Consider the following 20,050-nt stretch of genomic DNA (forward strand, 5'->3'; position numbering starts at 1 on the left):
AATAGAAAACAGTTACTTTAAATTGTAATAATATTTCACAATATTACTGCTTTTACTGTATTTTTTATCAAATAAATGCAGCCTTGGTGAGCAGAAGAGACTTTTCAAAAACTTTTGAGCAGTGGTGTACTGTATATTTGCAATTTACTTTATTGCATAAATTACAAAAATGTTTTGCTTCAGAACATTCTACTGGACGAAATGCATTACCGTTCACAAGCTGTTCGCACACTTGTCTGGCAATAGAGCGCATCATGCTCTGGGATGCGATGTCTCCCTAGGAGGATGAATACGAGATGTTAACGTCTCCTCCACTCAAACTCTTGCGAAATGATGAAAGCAGATATTAAAATCATCACTCACTCTGTCTCCTTTGTCTCCTTTAACCCCAGAAGGTCCCTGTATGAATGAAAATCATACTTCCCTTTAAATTGACTGTGACGCATCCAAACATGAACTAAAATCACTGGCTTGCTCCTGACTTATGCCGGCATTTCAGTAAGTAAATACTTATTGAACTGATTTGCAAACAATGTGGATCGTGTTAAGACTATTTGCTTTCTTAACTTTTGGGGGAAAAAAAGGTAAAAAATAGTCTTAATATGTTTGGTTAAAACTCATAGAATGGTGCCACTCGTGTTTTGTAAGACTAAACAATTAACTATTCAAAGCAACATGTAAAAGAAACTTTTAATCAGATGTTTCTTCTAAAAGGAGTCAAAATAGACTAAAAACAGATTTAAATGAGTCACTAGTTGTTATACAGTGAGTATTCATCTGTAAAATGAATGTAAACAGCAGATCAGATCATTTGCTCTTGAAAAACTTTGATAAGAAATGCTTGAGTTCACACTGAGATTTCTGATTTTACTAAATCTTGGCAAATCTGAGCACAGTTTCAGAGATCTAGAAGTTTAGAAGAAACACAGATGAGACTACTGGGGTCTTTTTCTTAGAAGGAAAATCAGCAGGAGACTTCAGCTCTCAAACAATAGATATATTAAAGAGAAGTTTTTTTTTTTTTCTTCCAATTCATCAAGAATTCTGAAAAAAAAAAAATAAATTCTACAAAACAATGAGGCAACACGACCGTTTTCAACATTGATAATAATAAGAAATGTTTCCTGAGTAGCAAATCAGCATATTAGAATGATTTCTGAAGGATCATGTGACACTGAGGATTGGAGTAATGATGCTGAAAATTCACAGGAATTTACATCACAGGAATAAATGACATTTTACAATATATTCAAATAGAAAACAGTTACTTTAAATTGTAATAATATTTCACAATATTACTGCTTTTACTGTATTTTTTATCAAATAAATGCAGCCTTGGTGAGCAGAAGAGACTTTTCAAAAACTTTTGAGCAGTGGTGTACTGTATATTTGCAATTTACTTTATTGCATAAATTACAAAAATGTTTTGCTTCAGAACATTCTACTGGACGAAATGCATTACCGTTCACAAGCTGTTCGCACACTTGTCTGGCAATAGAGCGCATCATGCTCTGGGATGCGATGTCTCCCTAGGAGGATGAATACGAGATGTTAACGTCTCCTCCACTCAAACTCTTGCGAAATGATGAAAGCAGATATTAAAATCATCACTCACTCTGTCTCCTTTGTCTCCTTTAACCCCAGAAGGTCCCTGTATGAATGAAAATCATACTTCCCTTTAAATTGACTGTGACGCATCCAAACATGAACTAAAATCACTGGCTTGCTCCTGACTTATGCCGGCATTTCAGTAAGTAAATACTTATTGAACTGATTTGCAAACAATGTGGATCGTGTTAAGACTATTTGCTTTCTTAACTTTTGGGGGAAAAAAAGGTAAAAAATAGTCTTAATATGTTTGGTTAAAACTCATAGAATGGTGCCACTCGTGTTTTGTAAGACTAAACAATTAACTATTCAAAGCAACATGTAAAAGAAACTTTTAATCAGATGTTTCTTCTAAAAGGAGTCAAAATAGACTAAAAACAGATTTAAATGAGTCACTAGTTGTTATACAGTGAGTATTCATCTGTAAAATGAATGTAAACAGCAGATCAGATCATTTGCTCTTGAAAAACTTTGATAAGAAATGCTTGAGTTCACACTGAGATTTCTGATTTTACTAAATCTTGGCAAATCTGAGCACAGTTTCAGAGATCTAGAAGTTTAGAAGAAACACAGATGAGACTACTGGGGTCTTTTTCTTAGAAGGAAAATCAGCAGGAGACTTCAGCTCTCAAACAATAGATATATTAAAGAGAAGTTTTTTTTTTTTTTGACTAATTTAGCAAATTAGTGTCAGTGTCAGTATCATGCTATTATATGTCTATGAAAACCAAAAGGTTTCATACCGGAACACCGGTATCTCCATTCTTTCCAGGCTTTCCAGTAGGTCCCGGCATTCCAGGGGCTCCTGGGGGTCCCTAAACAAAAGAATAACAGCTCGGGTTTTCAGCAAAACCGATGTCTGCAATACAGTCTCACATCTGAGTAAAAGAAAACAAATTTAACAACACTCCCTCTTCTCCCCCCCAAAAAAATCAAGAACATACCATAGGTCCTTGTGGGCCCATGGATCCCACCGGCCCCTCCTTCCCTGGGGGTCCCTGCGTTGATAACATACATGCACAGATCCACATTAGACTGATATCACACATGTTCGTTCAGATCCACATGAATCACATCTTAATGAGTCTCTCAAAGAAACATCTGTGCTTTATTTGAGCCCCCAAATGAAAATGAAGAACATGAAGCCTATTTAAATGACTACTGAGATGTTTTGCATTGTGATATTATTTTTTAATACTGTATTACAGTAATGAGAGTATGTAAGGAAAATGTGCTTAATTACTATGAAAATTATTAATTATTCAAAAATTCATTATTTTTCAGTAAAAAAATATAAATTATAAGAATTCTCAACTCAACTGTACATTAATTATATATTTACAGTATGTAAAATATAGCAATTTTAAAACAAAGTTGACCAAAGTGCTTTACATAATAATAATAATAATAATAATAATGTGTTATTATTATTAGTATTATTTTCATTATTATTATAAATATATATTTTATTCTCAAATAATAGAATACATATTTTATTCTAAAAAATATAATGATAAATAATAATAATATAATAATTATTAAAAACATTAAAAACAAATCATAAATTAAAGGCAGCACAGCTATTCATGATTTAAAGATTAAATACTTCACAAATTAATAAAATCTAGATTTAAATATGATATAATTAAAATTATATTAAATTAAGTCTTTTTTTTTTTCATTTGATTTTGGAGTGAAATATGCTTGAAAAGTAAGTTTTCATGAGTTTCACCCTACTGTGTTTCACTCACCCGTATTCCAGCAGGTCCGATAGGCCCGATGGCACCAGCCGGTCCCGGTGGACCCTTAGAGAAAGAATGGAAGAAAAGGCAAAAGCTAAAACTAACAGTCTCAGTGCCAGGGTCTCACACCAGGTTCATATTAGCACAGGTCGCTTACCTCCGACCAAACAAATCAAACTACTTTACACAAACAATTTCCCACCAACACACAAGATATCCTCCATTTCTTTCTTGCTAGCTTGCTTGCTTTCTCTTTGTCAACCCTGCTTCTCCTTTGATGTCTTGGCATTAGATTTACAGGGTACTTAATATATTCCAGATCCATTTTACTGGCCATCATAAACCCTGGCTGCATTCTCTGCAAGTCATTAAATGCATGTTGTTATAGCAACTCCTCCAACATGGTCACCTGCATGGCTGAGCCCACTCTTCATTAAGATGGATCGGATATCGCAGTCTGTCCTGGAGAATTTACAAAATGACCATGCAGTATAACCACAACAGTGAGAAAGACTTCTATCTTTTTTTGTCTTCCTCTTAATTTGTTAATTAACTCAAAAAACATCTCTCCTGCTTTTGAACTGGATCAGCACAATGTTTTTTTATTCGCAGGAACCAGTGTTCATTGCCCAATTGTCAATGTTCAATGTCCAATGCTTTTTGATTGTGATTTGTCTTATAATCACCCTTGTCATTCCAAATCTTCCACACTTTCCTTAGATCAGTGATCACCAACCTTTTTAGGCCCAAGATCCCTGACCTCGGCCTTTATGAAAGACAAGATCTACCTATTGAAGAATTGATAGAAAAAGACATCCCAGATACTTAGTATTTTAATTAGTGATGCTCTGATCATAGCTGATTCAGAATTCAGATTTTCTTTTCTTTCTTTTTTTTTTTTAACTAGAAAATTGGATTCTGATACTGATACTGATTTTTGAGCAAATGTATTTATTGGCAATTTGCTTTATAACAAACAAACTGGCTTTAAGTCCAATCGTGTTTCGAGGGGGGTTCCCCTGTAAAAATCACATTCCGGGGGTTAAATACACGTTTTTCGGCGGGGATCTTCCAGTAAAATTCACATTCCAGGGGCTAAATATCACGTTATTAGGGTCGCTTCAACCCGCGGTTAATGGTTAAACACTCAACCAGTGTTAAAGTATCCCAATTCCGCGGGAAAACCGCGGACTTGGCAACACTGCTTATGAACCGACCACAATATAGCGTTTCCTTGTTTACCGCTGTAAACAAAGCAGAGCTGCGCTTTATGCGGAGAAGAAAATGCCATTGCCATCGAAACTTTTATCAAGACAGTTAGTTCCCTTCAGTGATACATTGATATAACCCCAGAAATGTAATGCATTTTTGTACTTATTTTACTGTTATTTTCGGGATCTACTGGGACAGTGATAAAGATCTACCAGATCGCAATCGACGGGTTGGCGACCACTGCCTTAGATGAATGTTCACTATGTTCTTTTACATAATAGGCACTGAAGCTTCCGAGCTTAAAAATCGACAAAAAAAATCACTATAAATGTAGTCCATAAGTCTTCTGAAGTCATATGAGTAACAGACTGAAATTTAAGTCTTTATTTGCCAAAAAAAATTCCCCTCCTTTTCAGATCTCAGTTGAATAGCGATGTATTCAGTAACAAAGTTATCGTTTGGCTTCAGATTTGAATAGAGCTTTTATGATACTTTTATGGTGTCTTTTTTAAGTCCAAAACATGAAAGATTCATGGAAGAAATAAACTCATACAGTTTTGGAACAACATGTAATAATGTGAATGAGTACATGATGCCAGAATATATTATTATTATTATTATTAACAAATTAATAATAATACAAAATATTAAAATCAGCATAAAGATAGTATAGCTATACAGAATGTATGCACAAAATTATACTCTACAAATGTATAAAATGTACAGTTTAAGTTTTATATATACAGTATATATATATATATATATATATATATAATTTTACATACCGTTTGATATAAATTCAATAATTAAATATTTTGCATTCACATTGCTTAAGATATCTTAACATAGACTAAACAAAATATTATTTAATTCTATCATTATATCACTCCCTATGCAGCCATCAAGTCTTATTTGAATAGTGATTTATTCGGTTATATAATACGCTATCTTTGGATTCGGATCTTCAGATTTAAATATAGCACACAAGTCGTATGGACTTTTATGATACTTTTATGGTGTCTATGGTGAGTTTAATTCAAAGCATGAAAGATTTTGCAAAACATCTCCTGTTGCGTTGCATGGAAGAAATACAGTTTTGGAACAACATGAAAGTGAGTAAATGATTTAAGAAAGTTAATTTACAATGCATAGTGTAACTCAAACTAATTAGACAGTCTTCTGCTGTTTGTCTTCTATAAGATAATACACACTATGTCTACAAAATCAATCACATGATCCTCTTCACTACCTCCACACATGCTCCAAACAGTCCAACAAAAGGAACGGGAGAGTTTAATGGAGAACCACAAAGTGGTACCGATTAGGACTCTGCTCAATTATAGCCTCAACCCACATTTTATCTCGTGGCGTGATCTACAACCATTGTTCAGTGCTGCCTCCTAGCCATCCCCCCTCCTGAGTCATGATCTAACGTTTGCCACAAGGAGCTCATCCAGAGAGGTAGCACAGGCTGCAGAGAGCGAATAATCCTCCCATTTCCCCCCTAAGACTCGGGCGACTCTCCAGAGCAACACTTACTTTCTGTCCAGGTAGGCCAGCATCGCCTGGATCCCCCTTTGGACCTGGACGACCCTGCGTGGAGGAAATAAAAGGAGAAAGACCTGTCAAAAGAATGCCTAAAGATTTGGTAAAAAGCTTCAGTGTGATCCAAAGAAAAATTAAACACATATATCAGTTCAGAGAACAAGGACGAGAGGGAAAACAAGAGGGAAAACTAGATATCTTTGTCTGTGCAAAAGTCCCTGCCATCATGTGGGTTTTGTGGGTGGTTTTAGGGTGTTACTATATGGTTGCTAGGGTGTTCTTGGTGGTTGTTAAGTCCAGTTCTCTAGGTATGGCTTTAAGGTGTGTTCACACCAAGGACAATAACAATAATGATTTTTAAAAAATCATCAATATCATCAATCATCATCATCAATATTGATAACAACACAGTTGAACAATCTAGTTAGAATTAATTTTAGAACGTTTTTTTCCAGATAAAAACATTGACAGCCAATCAAAATTCACTTTAAGTATTTAAAGTGGCAGACAACAAAACTGCAGTGCGCAGTGCAGAATGTTATTGTTCGTTGGTGTGGACGCTAATATAGCTTATATTGTTATAGTTAATTTTATAATTATTGTTCTTGGTGTGAACGGGCCTTTAGTCTCTCCTTCATGTCTGTGAGATTTTCGCTGTAAAGGCAGAGTCACATTAGCAAAACTTTGGCAAAATTTTGTGGCCAAAATAGGTACATTGTCAGTAGTGTAATGATGAATGAAGCACGTCTTACTCAGAGGTCCCTTCCAAATGAAGTGGCATTAAATTAGTAAATGTGGCAAATTCAAGTTGTTCAACAAAATTCAACAAACTTGAATCTGAAGTGAAAGCCACACGTCACATGATTTAAGGTATCACTCAAACAGAGCGAGTTACACACTGACGTTTAATACTTATTCTTATTGGTTTGTTTTGAACCCTTAACCCCAAGTTTGAGCGAAAGTAATAGTGATGCTTGCAAACAGCACTAAAACACAGCAGCTGAAACGGAGAGGGGAATAAATCCAGAGATTTGTGTACTAGCAGCAGGATCAGGCAGTTTAAAGTGCTCTGATGAGTGTAAAGCCCCCAGACATGCAGGAATGCTGAATCCAGAGCTCGCTACCATAATTATGCCTTCGCTACAACCCCTGGCATAATAAATAGCCTGAATAATCCCTGTTTGGTGTGCGGAAGGATTTACAGCCAGCTACTGACTTCTGACTGTGTGAGGAGACAATGGATACATGATGAAAACTGAGATGGACTTACAGCCTCGCCAGGGATGGAGAGCCCACTAGGGCCCTGTGGTCCTGGAGGGCCCATCGGACCCAGCAAACCCATCTCTCCACGTGGGCCCATTGAACCCTGCAGGAACAGACAGAATCAACATATGAAGATGGCAATGTTCAATCTTGTAGATAAACTTGATGAATTATCTGTAATGTACAGGTTAAGACCATTCTGACTTAATAAGAAAGGATAATCAGATTACTCACGACTTGACCGGGTTTTCCTCTTTCCCCTCGTGGTCCTTTGCTTCCAGGTGCACCCTGGAAAAGAAAAAATGTGTGGAGAAATTACAGAGAAAACAGTCCTGCTATCAACTCAACCAATAAGCACGTAACATTAACTAACGATTTAAATTTTGATTATACATGAATTAACATTTTAAGGCATGACACTACAGCCAAAACCATTGTTTTTTTCATGCACTGGTCAAGATTTTAGGCTACTTTGCTTCTATAACTTGACTTCTTTCAGACTAAGGGAAAGAAAACACAGTTCATCTATTTGCATCTGTATTTCAATTACAATATATATCTTTAAAGGATATTTTCTCAAAATGAGTCAGAAATCTTTACTTCAGCAGCACTTACATACACCAAACCTTGCATTTTTCCCCCTATCTATATTCTGAATGTTTTTATAGAAGGGTTTGTTCATATATCATCCGCTTGATATATATTTAGCATTTTATTCCTAAAAACATGGTGAAAAATAATTTTTTTGTCTGGCTGTTGATAAAACATTTTGATTTATGAGTGATACAATTAGATATCCAAAATCCACTCTGTAAAAACCTTTTACTGTTATATGCCAACAAATAAAACAGTAATTTTGAATTTTGAATTTAACCAATGTTCAGACTCTTTATGTTCTGGATATTTATGCTAATTCGTGCATTTTAAATAGATAATCCCTCATTCGCATATTTAAACATAACATTTCAGAAAACTTGTAATACAAACATTACTGTCTTAATTTACTGTGACTAATCAACTGGACAAGTTTGTGATATCTATTAGCTAAACTTTTTACCCTGTTCACCTGTAGAGTCTTGCCTTTTTGCAGGGTGAAACAATGCAAAAACGAAATAAATAAGGTCTATTCCTATAAAGTTTAAACCTTTTGCTGTCAAGCTTTAGTAGTGTACTTCAGTTGACTTACCACTGGCCCCTGAGGCCCCTGGGGTCCCGTACTGTCTGAGGTGCATGTGCAGGCATTGGGAAGAGGTGGACATTTGGATTCATCTCTCTGAATTACAGAGAAAATGAAAAATATAAGAACAAATGGCAGCCATTGTATTTATTATTGGAGGAAACAAATCATGGTGTAAAATGAACAAAGGTCAACATCAGAACAACATGCACTATTTGAATCAGTTATTCCCCATTCTAAAAACATGCACCATACTGTATTCTACCTATCCTTTCCTTAGTGCAAATATAGAGGTGTTTTGCTTCTGACCAATCATTCAAAATTTGTGTAGTGTAGTTGAGTCTGATCCAATGCTTGCATTTTTCAAGATTCCTGGCTTTGGTTAAATGAATGAAACTCACTAGCCTCTCTGGATACCTAGTATCCAAATTACATTTACCATAACAACACCATTTTAACCATAATTTTGGGAATGTGGTGAAAAAAAGAGATTTGTCTGTCACAGAGAGTTTAGCAAGTTTGACAGACAAAATGGCAGAGCAAAACAATGCTTATCAGCACAGCAATTGGCTGTTTGGGCTAATAGTCATTTATCTGTCAAATGGTCAAATGCCACTGTAGCTTTGAGCAAGACTTAACAGCCGTAACAATCCTTTTAATAAGTGTACTGCATATCACCTCGGATAAAAACTAAAAACTGATAACACTGCCAATGCAGATCTGGGACATGATGTCCACTATGGCAAAGGTATGGAAAACTATCATTTTTTTCCCACATAAATCTTTGTCTTTGTTTCAGCATCCTTTGGCTTTGGGGGTGAGGACAGGGCACATAGCTACAATACGGCTGATTATTTATTGATTGATTTATTTTGTTAGACTATGCACCCAAAGAATTGCATTCAATTTCGTTGTACTAGTACAATGACACTAAAGATATTCAATTCAATAAAAACTCTTGTGTTTTGACTGCCAGAAGTACCATAATAATAATTTGCTTATGGAAGACTAAAAATACAATAAAGAGTTTGAACACAGCTGCTCTCATGGTTTGTCTTAATAGGCACACATAATGAAAGTGCGAAGGCACTTGAGTTCAACAATTTCACACTTCACAACTAAGAACCACAAATGAATGACAGTGAAACATCTCTTTTAAAATCTGTCTGCTGTTGACAAACCAAATAAAATGGAAGAGCGCACAACGAGAGATCAAAGAAAGGAAATGCTCTAACAATAGCGAGCGGTTTGGCCGAACACATGTTAAATGTCATGTTTGAATCTGGTCAACCGGGATGAATCAGAAACATATGGAATAGTATGACAGGTCTGCGTGGGTGGATGAAGCTAAAAAAGATGTAGGAGATGTGCGTGAGAGTCGACTGGCTTGTCATTTGTTTTCAATCCAAAGTGACTGTACAGCAACCCTCTGTGGAGCAGTCTGGGGTTAAGAGCCTTGCTTAAAACCACAATGATCAAAGGCATGGGGTCGGATGTAAACAGTGTGGTTCGTAGGTCATCCGTACCTGAAATTTAACCCAGCATTTCACCTTTGTGTAACCCTGGCTAGGTTTGCACCAGCTGTTCATAAGTTCTTAATTAAATCGGGAAGACTTAGCAACTACACTGTAAAAAAAATATTTTTCAAAGATTACTGGAGTATGTTTTACAAGAAAATCTGATTTAATTATTTCTATTTCAAAATGTGATACTTGCTGTTTCTTTGTAATTATTTGTGAAATTTACTAGCCATTTCTGAGTAAAAATTGTTTTCAAACTAATTTTACTAGCTAGTCTGTAACTAACTCTGTACTTTATTTGGTTGCACTGATGTAATGCATAGTCGCATAATATGACAATTACTCTCAGTGATTCAATAGCAGCCTTCAAATATGTGAGCAGAAGTTTATTTTAATTTATTCTTGACTTATACTGTAACGAATAGTAAAATATTTCCATTGAAATACGTTACTACTTGATGATGCATGAACACATACTAACGAACATCATAATTTATGTTCAAATAACATTCAGAAATTGTATTTGAAACTAATCAGGATTGACACAAATATTAATGCATTGCATAAGAAATTACAATTATTCATTCTGATTTTATTTGACATGCACAACACTGATCAGTGCACATAGAGGCACACTGTTTAGATCAGGGTTGTGCTGAAAAGCAGCTAACAAAGTCTTTTAAAATGTAAATGAGTGTAAATGTCAACATTATCATATACGTTATGTCAAAAGGATTGAAGTCTGTCATGTAAAATAAGAGCTTATTGATGCAATTCAGTCAAACTGCTATTTTATTTCAATCATTACTCCTGGTTGGAGACTTTTGTAAATATTTAGTTTATACTGTACATAGAGTTATGTTTCAACTTCAAATGTTTAATGGTGCAATGTTAACATATTTAGCAGTGTGTAAGTTGCAACCTGCGCCAAAACTAGGCTAAGTTGTAACTTGCGCACAGCTGGTGCAACCGGCAACTGATCTCTAGAGGCTTTCTGAAAGTCTTCTCTTACCATTGATGGAAGGTCACAACATCTGTCCCTGCTGGTCCAGCCAAGACTGCACACAATGTCAAACAGCTGGAGCTGAAACTGCCCAACCAGAGAGAAAACGGATGTTACATGTGTCTTTGATAAAAGTTTGCATTTTCAAATATGGGGCTCAGACACCCATTAAAAGGATCCAGGCTGGAAAGAGCGAGAGTGGTGAGTTCATGGTCAATGTGTGATCACAAAAGTTGTGTTTTTGTACACAAAGTGCTCTTAAAACTAAAGGTTCCTTATTGGCATTGATGGTTCCATGACGAACCTTTAACATCCATTGAATCTTTCCAATGCAAAAAAGGTTCTTTATAGTTGAAAAAGGTTCTTTAGATTATCAAAATGTTCTTCACACAAAGAAAAAATTTTTCATTTAAGAACTGTTCACTGAAAGGTTCTTTGGAGAATCAAAAATGGTTCTATGTCTTTCGCTGTGAAAACCCTCTTTTGGTTATTTCTAAGAGTGTAAAGTGTTCAGTGTTTTCGCATTTGGGCTCACTGTTGCCGATTCTCCTTTCGATCCAATAGATTTGGACATCTTCCCAAGCACTTGAAATCCATCTGTTGATGTGTTTCCGGCTGGTTTAATCTCCTTCTCAGCCACTTCCTGGCAGTCCAGGTTCAGCTTGACGGTCTTGGGAGACACCAGGATGTGGAGCTGGAATAAAAGAAGACTGTTAGATGTTCAAGCTTATAACAGACTCAGGGGTCATTTTAAAGGAAGAACTTGCATTCATCTTAAGCAGGGCCATTAAATAAGTCTCAGTTGGCAGTTTTCTATTGTTGTTTTTAACTCCAAGAGCTTCAGGCCTTAATTAGGGATTTCTGGGAGTCTCTCTGTTCAAAGGGAGTGTTCTGGCCAGAGGTGCATATTAAAACAGGCATGTTCCTTCAGCACCAAATTCATCCTGACATGCTCAAATCGACGATAACAGCGAGTCCATTGTAAAATACTTTTACAGGGAAATTTGGGGAAAATTAACAGCAGCTAACAAGAGTGTAAACAAATACATCATCACATATTAATGCTTAAATACATTGGGACAGTGGGATTGTCAAATCATCCAGTAGATTTCCCATCTGATCTGAATCAGCCACTTCCTCTACAGATCGAGGGCGAATTCACTAAATAGTTGAACCTCTTTGGCACAGATGTATACTAAACTTGTAAACTGGTATACATTAAGTAACTGTCATACTTTTCAGCGCAAAAATGCCTCCAATCTATGCAAATGAGGCTCAACATAGCATAATTTTCTCAAAACATATTGTACAAACTTACAAATGATTTCTATTTCAAATAAATGCTGTTCATTTGAAATGTCTATTCAAATAATTCTGAAAAAATAACCATGTTTCCACAAAAATATGAATATAAAAAACTGTTTTTAACACTGATAATAATCTGCAATGTTTCTCGAGCAGCAAATTATCATATTAGAATGATTTCTGAAGGATCATGTGACACTGAAGACTGGAGTAATGATGCTGAAAATTCTGCTTTGATCACAGGAATAAATTACATTTTGAAATATATTCAAATAGAAAACAGTTATTTTAAATAAAAATAATATTTCACAATATTACTGTTTTTACTGCATTTTTTTTAACACATAAAGAAGAGACTTCTTTCCAAATTTTGAATGGTAGTGTACTTTTACTCTTCTTGAACTAGACCACAATCATCAAAGTTATTTAAAGCTTTTTGCTATACAAAACTGCTCACATGTACCAAATCAGAAAGTGAGGGTACCAAACAGGTTGCTCAAAATGGTTGAAAGTACTACTCATAAACTTTGAACTACATGGCCTAGAATCATCTGATTCGTCAGTCGTGCTTGTTGTGTTGCTCAGGCTGCATGTGATGTGTTTGGTCCTGGTTGGCACTGTATTTCTTACTGTATTGCCCCCTCAGAGTTTTCCAGCTCTCTGATCCACACAATCAATGTACATTGATATTCCCTGTTCACCACAGTGCATAATGAAGCTGTTCCTCCATATGCCATGGACCGTTGGGCTGCCAAGTCTTAAGCACCAGCTGAATGCTGCGGTGTAATCACATTTCTCCACCGCAAGCTAATGGAGGAGCTCTAAGCAGGACTGATGCTATGGATCAAGAATGGATTGGAAATTTGCGGTTAGCAAATAGAGGAGATGCGATTCTGATCTGACCACAAAGGATTGGTCAGTATCAGTAAACATGCTGCAGGCCTGAGATACACTGACATTTACCTCACTATTGGGCTAAACAAAGCCAAAAAGACTTGATACTCATTAGAACGATGAAGTGATGGTTACGGAGCCAGACCACCATCTTTCCGTGAGCGTCTAAACCAGTCTTTTTCTTGTATCAAACCTCGTCAATATCAAACCAAGCATGACATCAATAGACGTCTACACAAATGTGGTACGTATTATCTAAAGCTGTACCTGTGGCACATGATTGTTTTCTGTTTAGCCTGGAGGTCTCCTGGTTCTGTTCTCAATTATTATATTATTACATTTGGAATAATATCATACAGCTAACTACATAATGCACAATAATAATATAACTATTTTACAAAAAAGGTTAGTATAGGAAACAGATCTGCAATGATTAACATTTCAAACATTAATGCTTTGTATACTATACTAGGGTTTTATATATAAATAAAAATGAATTTTTGTAAAATTTAAAAAATTTAAATTAGTGAAATTAATGGTTTTCATCATATTATTCAATTAGTTAAAGTTATTGTTAAAATCATATCTATTAATACATTAATATTATACGGTTGAAAATATTTAAGCCCCTACCTATTTTTTCACAAAATGTTAAGCTGATTTTTCTCTTATTGTTAAAAACAAGTGCTGTCAAAAGAATAAAGTAATCAGAATTAGACTCACAATAATTGTTTGTAAGACCAAAAATTTGCTTTTATACTATAACTATTAATTTTGTTAAAATATTATTGTTATAAAATACTTTTTTCACAAAAATATATGCAATTATTTTTTTTTTAAATACTGCTGTCAATACAATAATCACAATTAATCTAGCAACAATTGTTTCTAAAATTAGATAGTCTGCTTTTTATTATTTTTTATTAATTTTATTAATAAATGTTAATCTTTATTAATACATTTAATTAATTTTAAAAATATATATTATGTAAAAATATTTACTTTCAATTTTTTTCCCCCAAAACTATATGCTGATTTACTAGTGCTATCAATAGAATGAAGTAATCATGATTAATCTCACAATTTCTGTACAGCCTTTATAAAGCAGCATGAAATTATTGTAATATTATAATTTTATAATATTATGACATAATATTATAATTGTTAAGCATATTTCATAAATAATTTGTAAAATTAGTTTTCATCTATTTTTTCATCAGCTTGTTAAGCTAATACGCATATTCCATGTATACATAATTTTCACATACCGCACACAATATACAGTACATACTGCAAAATAACAAAAGTGGTGTATTAGTATGGCATTCTGAACTTTGAACAGTCCCTGCTGTTTATAATCTGCCGCACTGTTTTTCTATTTAAAGTTTTGTTGGAACTGATTACAATCATTTGATTTTGCTCATTTTGATCTGATCACTGGCAGCTGTCCTCAAACGTCCTCTCTAATGGCCACCTGTGGCCATTCAGAGGGAAGCAGGATCTTTTAAACAAACGACTTCTCCATTTCAACTGAATCTGCCGCACATTTGGACAGATCTTTCAAAACAGAGCTGTCCTCCATTTCGGCCAAATCCACTGAGGATATCTGAAGAATGATACATCTCTGCTGGCCACTCTCGCTTTCTCTAGGCTGCTTGAGAGCTCTCTGCACACTCATGGTCATTTAGAGTTTGGTGTTAAAAGATTTTCAGAAAAGAACTTCTGTCAGCGTTGACTCACCCTCATGGTGTTATAAATCTCCATGACTTTCTTCTGTGAAAAAACAAGGACATTTGAATAATGCTGTTGTCCAGGGGGTCCAAAAAAGACCACGGAAGAGCAAGCACCTTGCACCACATTACAGAGCAAGCAAAAAATAAATTAATTAACTAATTAATAAAACAGCTTCACAGAGTCAAATCTTTCGCTGAAGCTAGCTAAATCTAAATGTTTGTTTATCTAGACCAAAAAGCCATCTGCATGAGTAAATGACGCGCCAGAACCATGCAGCTCTTAAAAAACACATTTCATCTCTGAAATTCAGACATTATTTCCTTCCAAGCAGGAAAGTTCTGAGGCATGAACAATTCGTCAAGCTCGAAGATGAATGCTTAAGTTATGCCACTTCATTTGCTTTCGTTAGAAACTGTCATATGATGCAGCAAGGCAGATTTTGCACCCTCTCTGCTCTATTTAAGACAGGCCTGTGCAAAGAAATTCAATGGAAAAATAGTTTATATACTAAATAATCATGCAGTAATGCCGGCTTTGGCCAGTTCAGTAAATTAAACACGTTACAAACTAAAAAGTACTTCAACCTTGAATTTGAACCAAAAGATCAATTCATAACAAATGAATGATAAGTCTGGCATCAGTGCAAAAACAAATTCACTTTATATAACATGAGTTAAAAACTAAAGATTTACAACAGTAAAACTAAATATTACAAAAACAGCTGATATAAACAGACCTCAACTGATTTCTATATTAATGCACCAAGTTTGTATATTTCTTGGCATACTAGAGTAAACTCCTAATAAATTCTTTGTCTTGAGCTGTTTCGGACAAGTCCCACTCTGTATTTTCACATTACTCTTTGTCTCTTTCAGCCGTCCTCCTTAATGATAGAGTATCTACCATGGTATAAAATGCAAAGCAGAATCATGTCATACCGTCTAACTTTAAAGTGACTGGCGATGTGTCTCCTGAGGCTATAGACTTATGGAAAGCAGCAGGGATGTTCACACAGGCCAAAACCACAACAAACAAGCCACCACACCTCTCATTCAAACCACAAGAATTTCCCCTGTGGTCAACTTTAACAGGCAACCTGAAGGACTGTCAGGATCCAGGCCATACAGAGACACTGACTAAAGATAAGGATGAACGGATAAATCAGCTCAAAGCATTCCACCTGCTCCGTGTTTGGCATCTGCTGGCGCTCTGATGTGATTGTTTATTGAGAAGTGATTCAACATTTTCCAGTTTGCCTGCCAGGGAAACACTTTTTTTTCCGGCCTTACCAAATATGCTATATATAGATTCTCATGAAGGTGATTTCTGTTATTCTGAGACAGTTTCATATTTTTTAACCAACTACATCACAGTTAATGTGATACATGGCATGCACAGGTTAGTGCTGGCAATGCAATGTAATCAAATCCAAATTCTATGCAAATGAGCTGTAATGTGATGCGAACAATGTGAACGATGAAAGAATTGAAAGAATTTTTAAAATATGATTCATGGAACTTTGATGTTTGAACAGAACTTATATATTATATTATATTTTAGACGAATGAGAAAAACAAGTGGCTGAAGAAGCTGTGCAGTGATGTAACTATTCAAACTATATGCAAATGAGCTGTGTGATGCGGAACACATTCAGCGGTAGAGTTTTAAAAATGATGCACGGAACTTTGATGTTTGAACAGAACTTTTGATGTTGAAACAAGTGGCTGAAGTAGCTGTGCATCAAAAATAGAAATGGTGCAACTGAAGGCACAAAGTGATGTTGCAACACACCGAACGTGTATTGTATTTCTCACCTCTGTTATGATTAACTAATCCTTGAGCATTGTGAAAGTTTTGCAGCTTGCCACATCAAACTTTAATTTCAATGTAAGCAAAGACCATGTGGTCTTCCTTTTGGCAAACATCTCACCAGAAGCCGTCATGCACAGATCAAAACTTGCTCGTTTCAGATTCAAACCCTCTCAGTGGATGAACTTGCTGACAGTAATCTCTCTTTGTCCTACATTTCTATTCCGCAGTTGCAGACCGTTGTCCTTTTGAAAGAAACGGCTCCCTTGATCTATATCCATGGACATCTGTGCATGTTTTGCTGCATTCAGACATAATGGACATTTGGGTTGAGCCCACTTTGCTGAAGATCTCACACAGTTTGGCTCTGTGTATGTGGCCAACATAGGCACCATCTATGGTGGAGAATGCGGGCACACATATCCACCAATTGCTACCAATTCCCATTTTTGGGTTTTTATCCAAAAAAGGCCATGTTACATTATTTGTGCATAACCCAAAAATTATAAATGAGCCAAGCCTTCACCATTTAACATGACATCACAACCAGCACATTTGTGCTAAAGGCTATCTATGATATTAGCCAAACCATTGTACAAGGACAAACCATACTAGATTGTCATCTGAAGACAACTGTAAAGATTGATGTACTATACAACAAACAATACCATATAATCAGCATGTATAAAAACACAGTTTACCTTATGGAAGCTTCCATGGAAGATCCTCTTAACTTGATCATTTTTAAACGTGGCTCGTTGGATCTCTCCTGTTGTATCCTTATTATAAAATGACACAGTTTGGGCGGATGCTGAGAAAATAGAGAAACAAAGAGTTAAATATCCCCAAAACAACCACGAACTAGAACAAACAAAATTCTTTACAGTAAATAGATAGATATGATAGGACAAGTTGTTGGACTAAAGGGGATGTGGTGAATTAGGTGAAATCTGATTACTTGGACAGAGAGAAAGAAGCCTAGAGGAGCATTTTATTACTTTTTCAATGGAGATCTCAGATGTGTTATATAAGTATCAACCTTGTCTCAGATGTTTCTCCTTTAATTCATTAGGAGAAATTAAAGGAGACACAAACTGTTGACAAAATAAAAGTCTAGAGAAATGAATGTGGACAGTGTGCAGGACTCAACAATAAGGATAGGGAGTTTGTAATCTTTGCAAACTTCAACATGCGGTTTTCTGTGAGGGAATCACTGTTATTATGAAGTCTGCAGATTTAAACGCACAACCACGATATAGTTATCTAGCTGGCTGACACAAAGTTTTTCAATGGCAAAAGATTTATGACGGCACTGGAAGCATCCACTGGAATTGATTAAAGTTTATAAACAAATCACTGATCTTTTTTATTCCAACAAAAGTGTGTGTGAGAATTTAGAGTTGTTGTAGGAGTTACATTAGATATTTTTGAAAAACCTTATAAATTTGCTTTCCAGACATTTCTAAAAATGTTCCTAAAAAACAATTTTGTTTGTTATGAGGCCAGTAAAAATGTTGTCAAAGCATAAACAAATCTAAAATATTAGTACAACCAGGCTGATGAGAAATGAGATTACTGCGAAAAATGTGAGTAACAGAAGACTTTATTTGCACTCTGTTTAATCTCAATAAACTACTGATATATTAATTTCCCATACGAGTCTATAAAGACATTGATTCTGATACAAACAGTCATAAAGGAAGGATGGTTACTAATTCTGAAACAGTCCCACTTACGGTCGATGGTGACGCCAGTCTCTGGTTTGTGATTTTTGTCTGACACCTGCCAGATATCGAAGGCCTCGGTCGGTGAGTCCGGCAACAGCCGGAACATCAGAATGATGGTGTATGTGGAAGGCAGACCATCAGGATGAATATATCTGTAAAAAAGTTGACTATCAGCCAGAGCAAAGAGGAGGATCTGTTTTTTTTTCAGCAGACATCAGCGCTGGCAGGTCAAAGTGAGTGGATTTATTTGATCCAGTATTTTATCAGTACTTTCGTATGGTACAATAATTAAGGAAGTGTGCTGGAGAACCGTGGCTTTGAATGCTTTTGGATAGTTGGCCCTACCTGGGCAAGCAGCAACATGCAACAAAAGCCAACAAAGCTCTCAGTTTAACCCTACGGCTCTCAGTTTAGCCCTACAGTCCTCTAATGACTCTCTCTAACACCACACTACTTTCAAGTGACATCTGTACACAAGCATGCTGCCAGTGTCATCTTAAGAAATTATTAAAGTCCCCCTGTAGTGAAAATCATTTCTTATGTTGTTTATTTGTCTATGTGGTGTTTTTAATATGCTTTTAGACAAACCATGTGCCAATCTATTAATCAACACCATTGCTGTGTATTTTCTCCTTAAAACTGTAGTTTCCCAAAGGCTGACCCAGAAATATGGTTTGAAACAGCCCTCGGTTTGCTACGTCACAAACCAATAACCAATCACGTCAAGGGATCGATTCCTATCACTAGCATGCAAAATATACCAATACCAGCACAAAACCAAAAATAAATCAGAGCAAAAAACCCATGAAGCTGTGGTTTAATGTGAATTTAGAACCGCTAACTTGCATTATAACCCGCGGCAACAGTGTAAAAGTAGCCCGGAGTCAGACGCACATCTACTGCAGCTGCGTCTGCACTTCACATGCGTATGTTCGCGGGCGCGAATTAACAATCACAAACGGCTGCATTCGAGTCTTCAAGGCATGTTAGGACACAACATCGTCAAGTAAGTAACTTTAACGAATGTTACAGTATTCACTGTAGTTGTCCGCTAGTAAAAACATAGTTTTATCAGTCATTATCCATGTATGCCATTGTTTTGCGGGATAAGTTTTAAGGGATAAAATATTTGACTACATGGGGACTTTAAAAAGCATTATTGTAATCTAACAGAACATTCTCCTGTAATAACAAATCACAGCATTACGTACCATGTGACGTAATTGCAATTATCTGACGAAATGGGGTGATATCTCCAAAATAACAGCTTGGTAATACTCTACTGTTCAAAAGTCTGGGATCGGTAAGAATGCATTTATTTGATCAAAAATGCAGTAAAAACAGTATTATTGTGAAATATTATTACAATTTAAATGAACTGTTTTCTATGTGAATATATTTTAAAATGTAATTTATTTCTGTGATGCAAAGCTGAAGTTTCAGCATCATGACTCCAGTCTTCAGTGTCACATGATCCATCAGAAATCACTCTAATATGCTGATTTGCTGCT

The 20,050-nt window shown here is 35.7% G+C and overlaps 1 protein-coding gene across 1 annotated transcript in view; it reads right to left on the bottom strand.

Moving 5' to 3' along the window:
* LOC107669442 (collagen alpha-1(XII) chain-like) overlaps positions 1-20,050 on the bottom strand; it is a 79,977-nt gene that overhangs the window by 7,455 nt on the left and 52,472 nt on the right. The window contains exons 62-74 of the mRNA XM_016461665.1: positions 18,549-18,691; positions 17,514-17,623; positions 11,606-11,764; positions 11,080-11,157; positions 8,557-8,643; positions 7,605-7,658; positions 7,378-7,473; positions 6,102-6,155; positions 3,360-3,413; positions 2,553-2,606; positions 2,352-2,423; positions 1,616-1,651; positions 1,463-1,529 (exon numbers count right to left, since the gene is read on the bottom strand). Coding sequence (XP_016317151.1) covers positions 1,463-1,529; positions 1,616-1,651; positions 2,352-2,423; positions 2,553-2,606; positions 3,360-3,413; positions 6,102-6,155; positions 7,378-7,473; positions 7,605-7,658; positions 8,557-8,643; positions 11,080-11,157; positions 11,606-11,764; positions 17,514-17,623; positions 18,549-18,691 — 1,064 coding nt within the window. The remainder of the gene's footprint in view (positions 1-1,462; positions 1,530-1,615; positions 1,652-2,351; positions 2,424-2,552; positions 2,607-3,359; positions 3,414-6,101; positions 6,156-7,377; positions 7,474-7,604; positions 7,659-8,556; positions 8,644-11,079; positions 11,158-11,605; positions 11,765-17,513; positions 17,624-18,548; positions 18,692-20,050) is intronic.

This window comes from Sinocyclocheilus anshuiensis, unplaced genomic scaffold (genome assembly GCF_001515605.1).
Source record: "Sinocyclocheilus anshuiensis isolate Anshui unplaced genomic scaffold, SAMN03320099.WGS_v1.1 scaffold96, whole genome shotgun sequence".
Lineage (NCBI taxonomy): Eukaryota > Metazoa > Chordata > Actinopteri > Cypriniformes > Cyprinidae > Sinocyclocheilus > Sinocyclocheilus anshuiensis.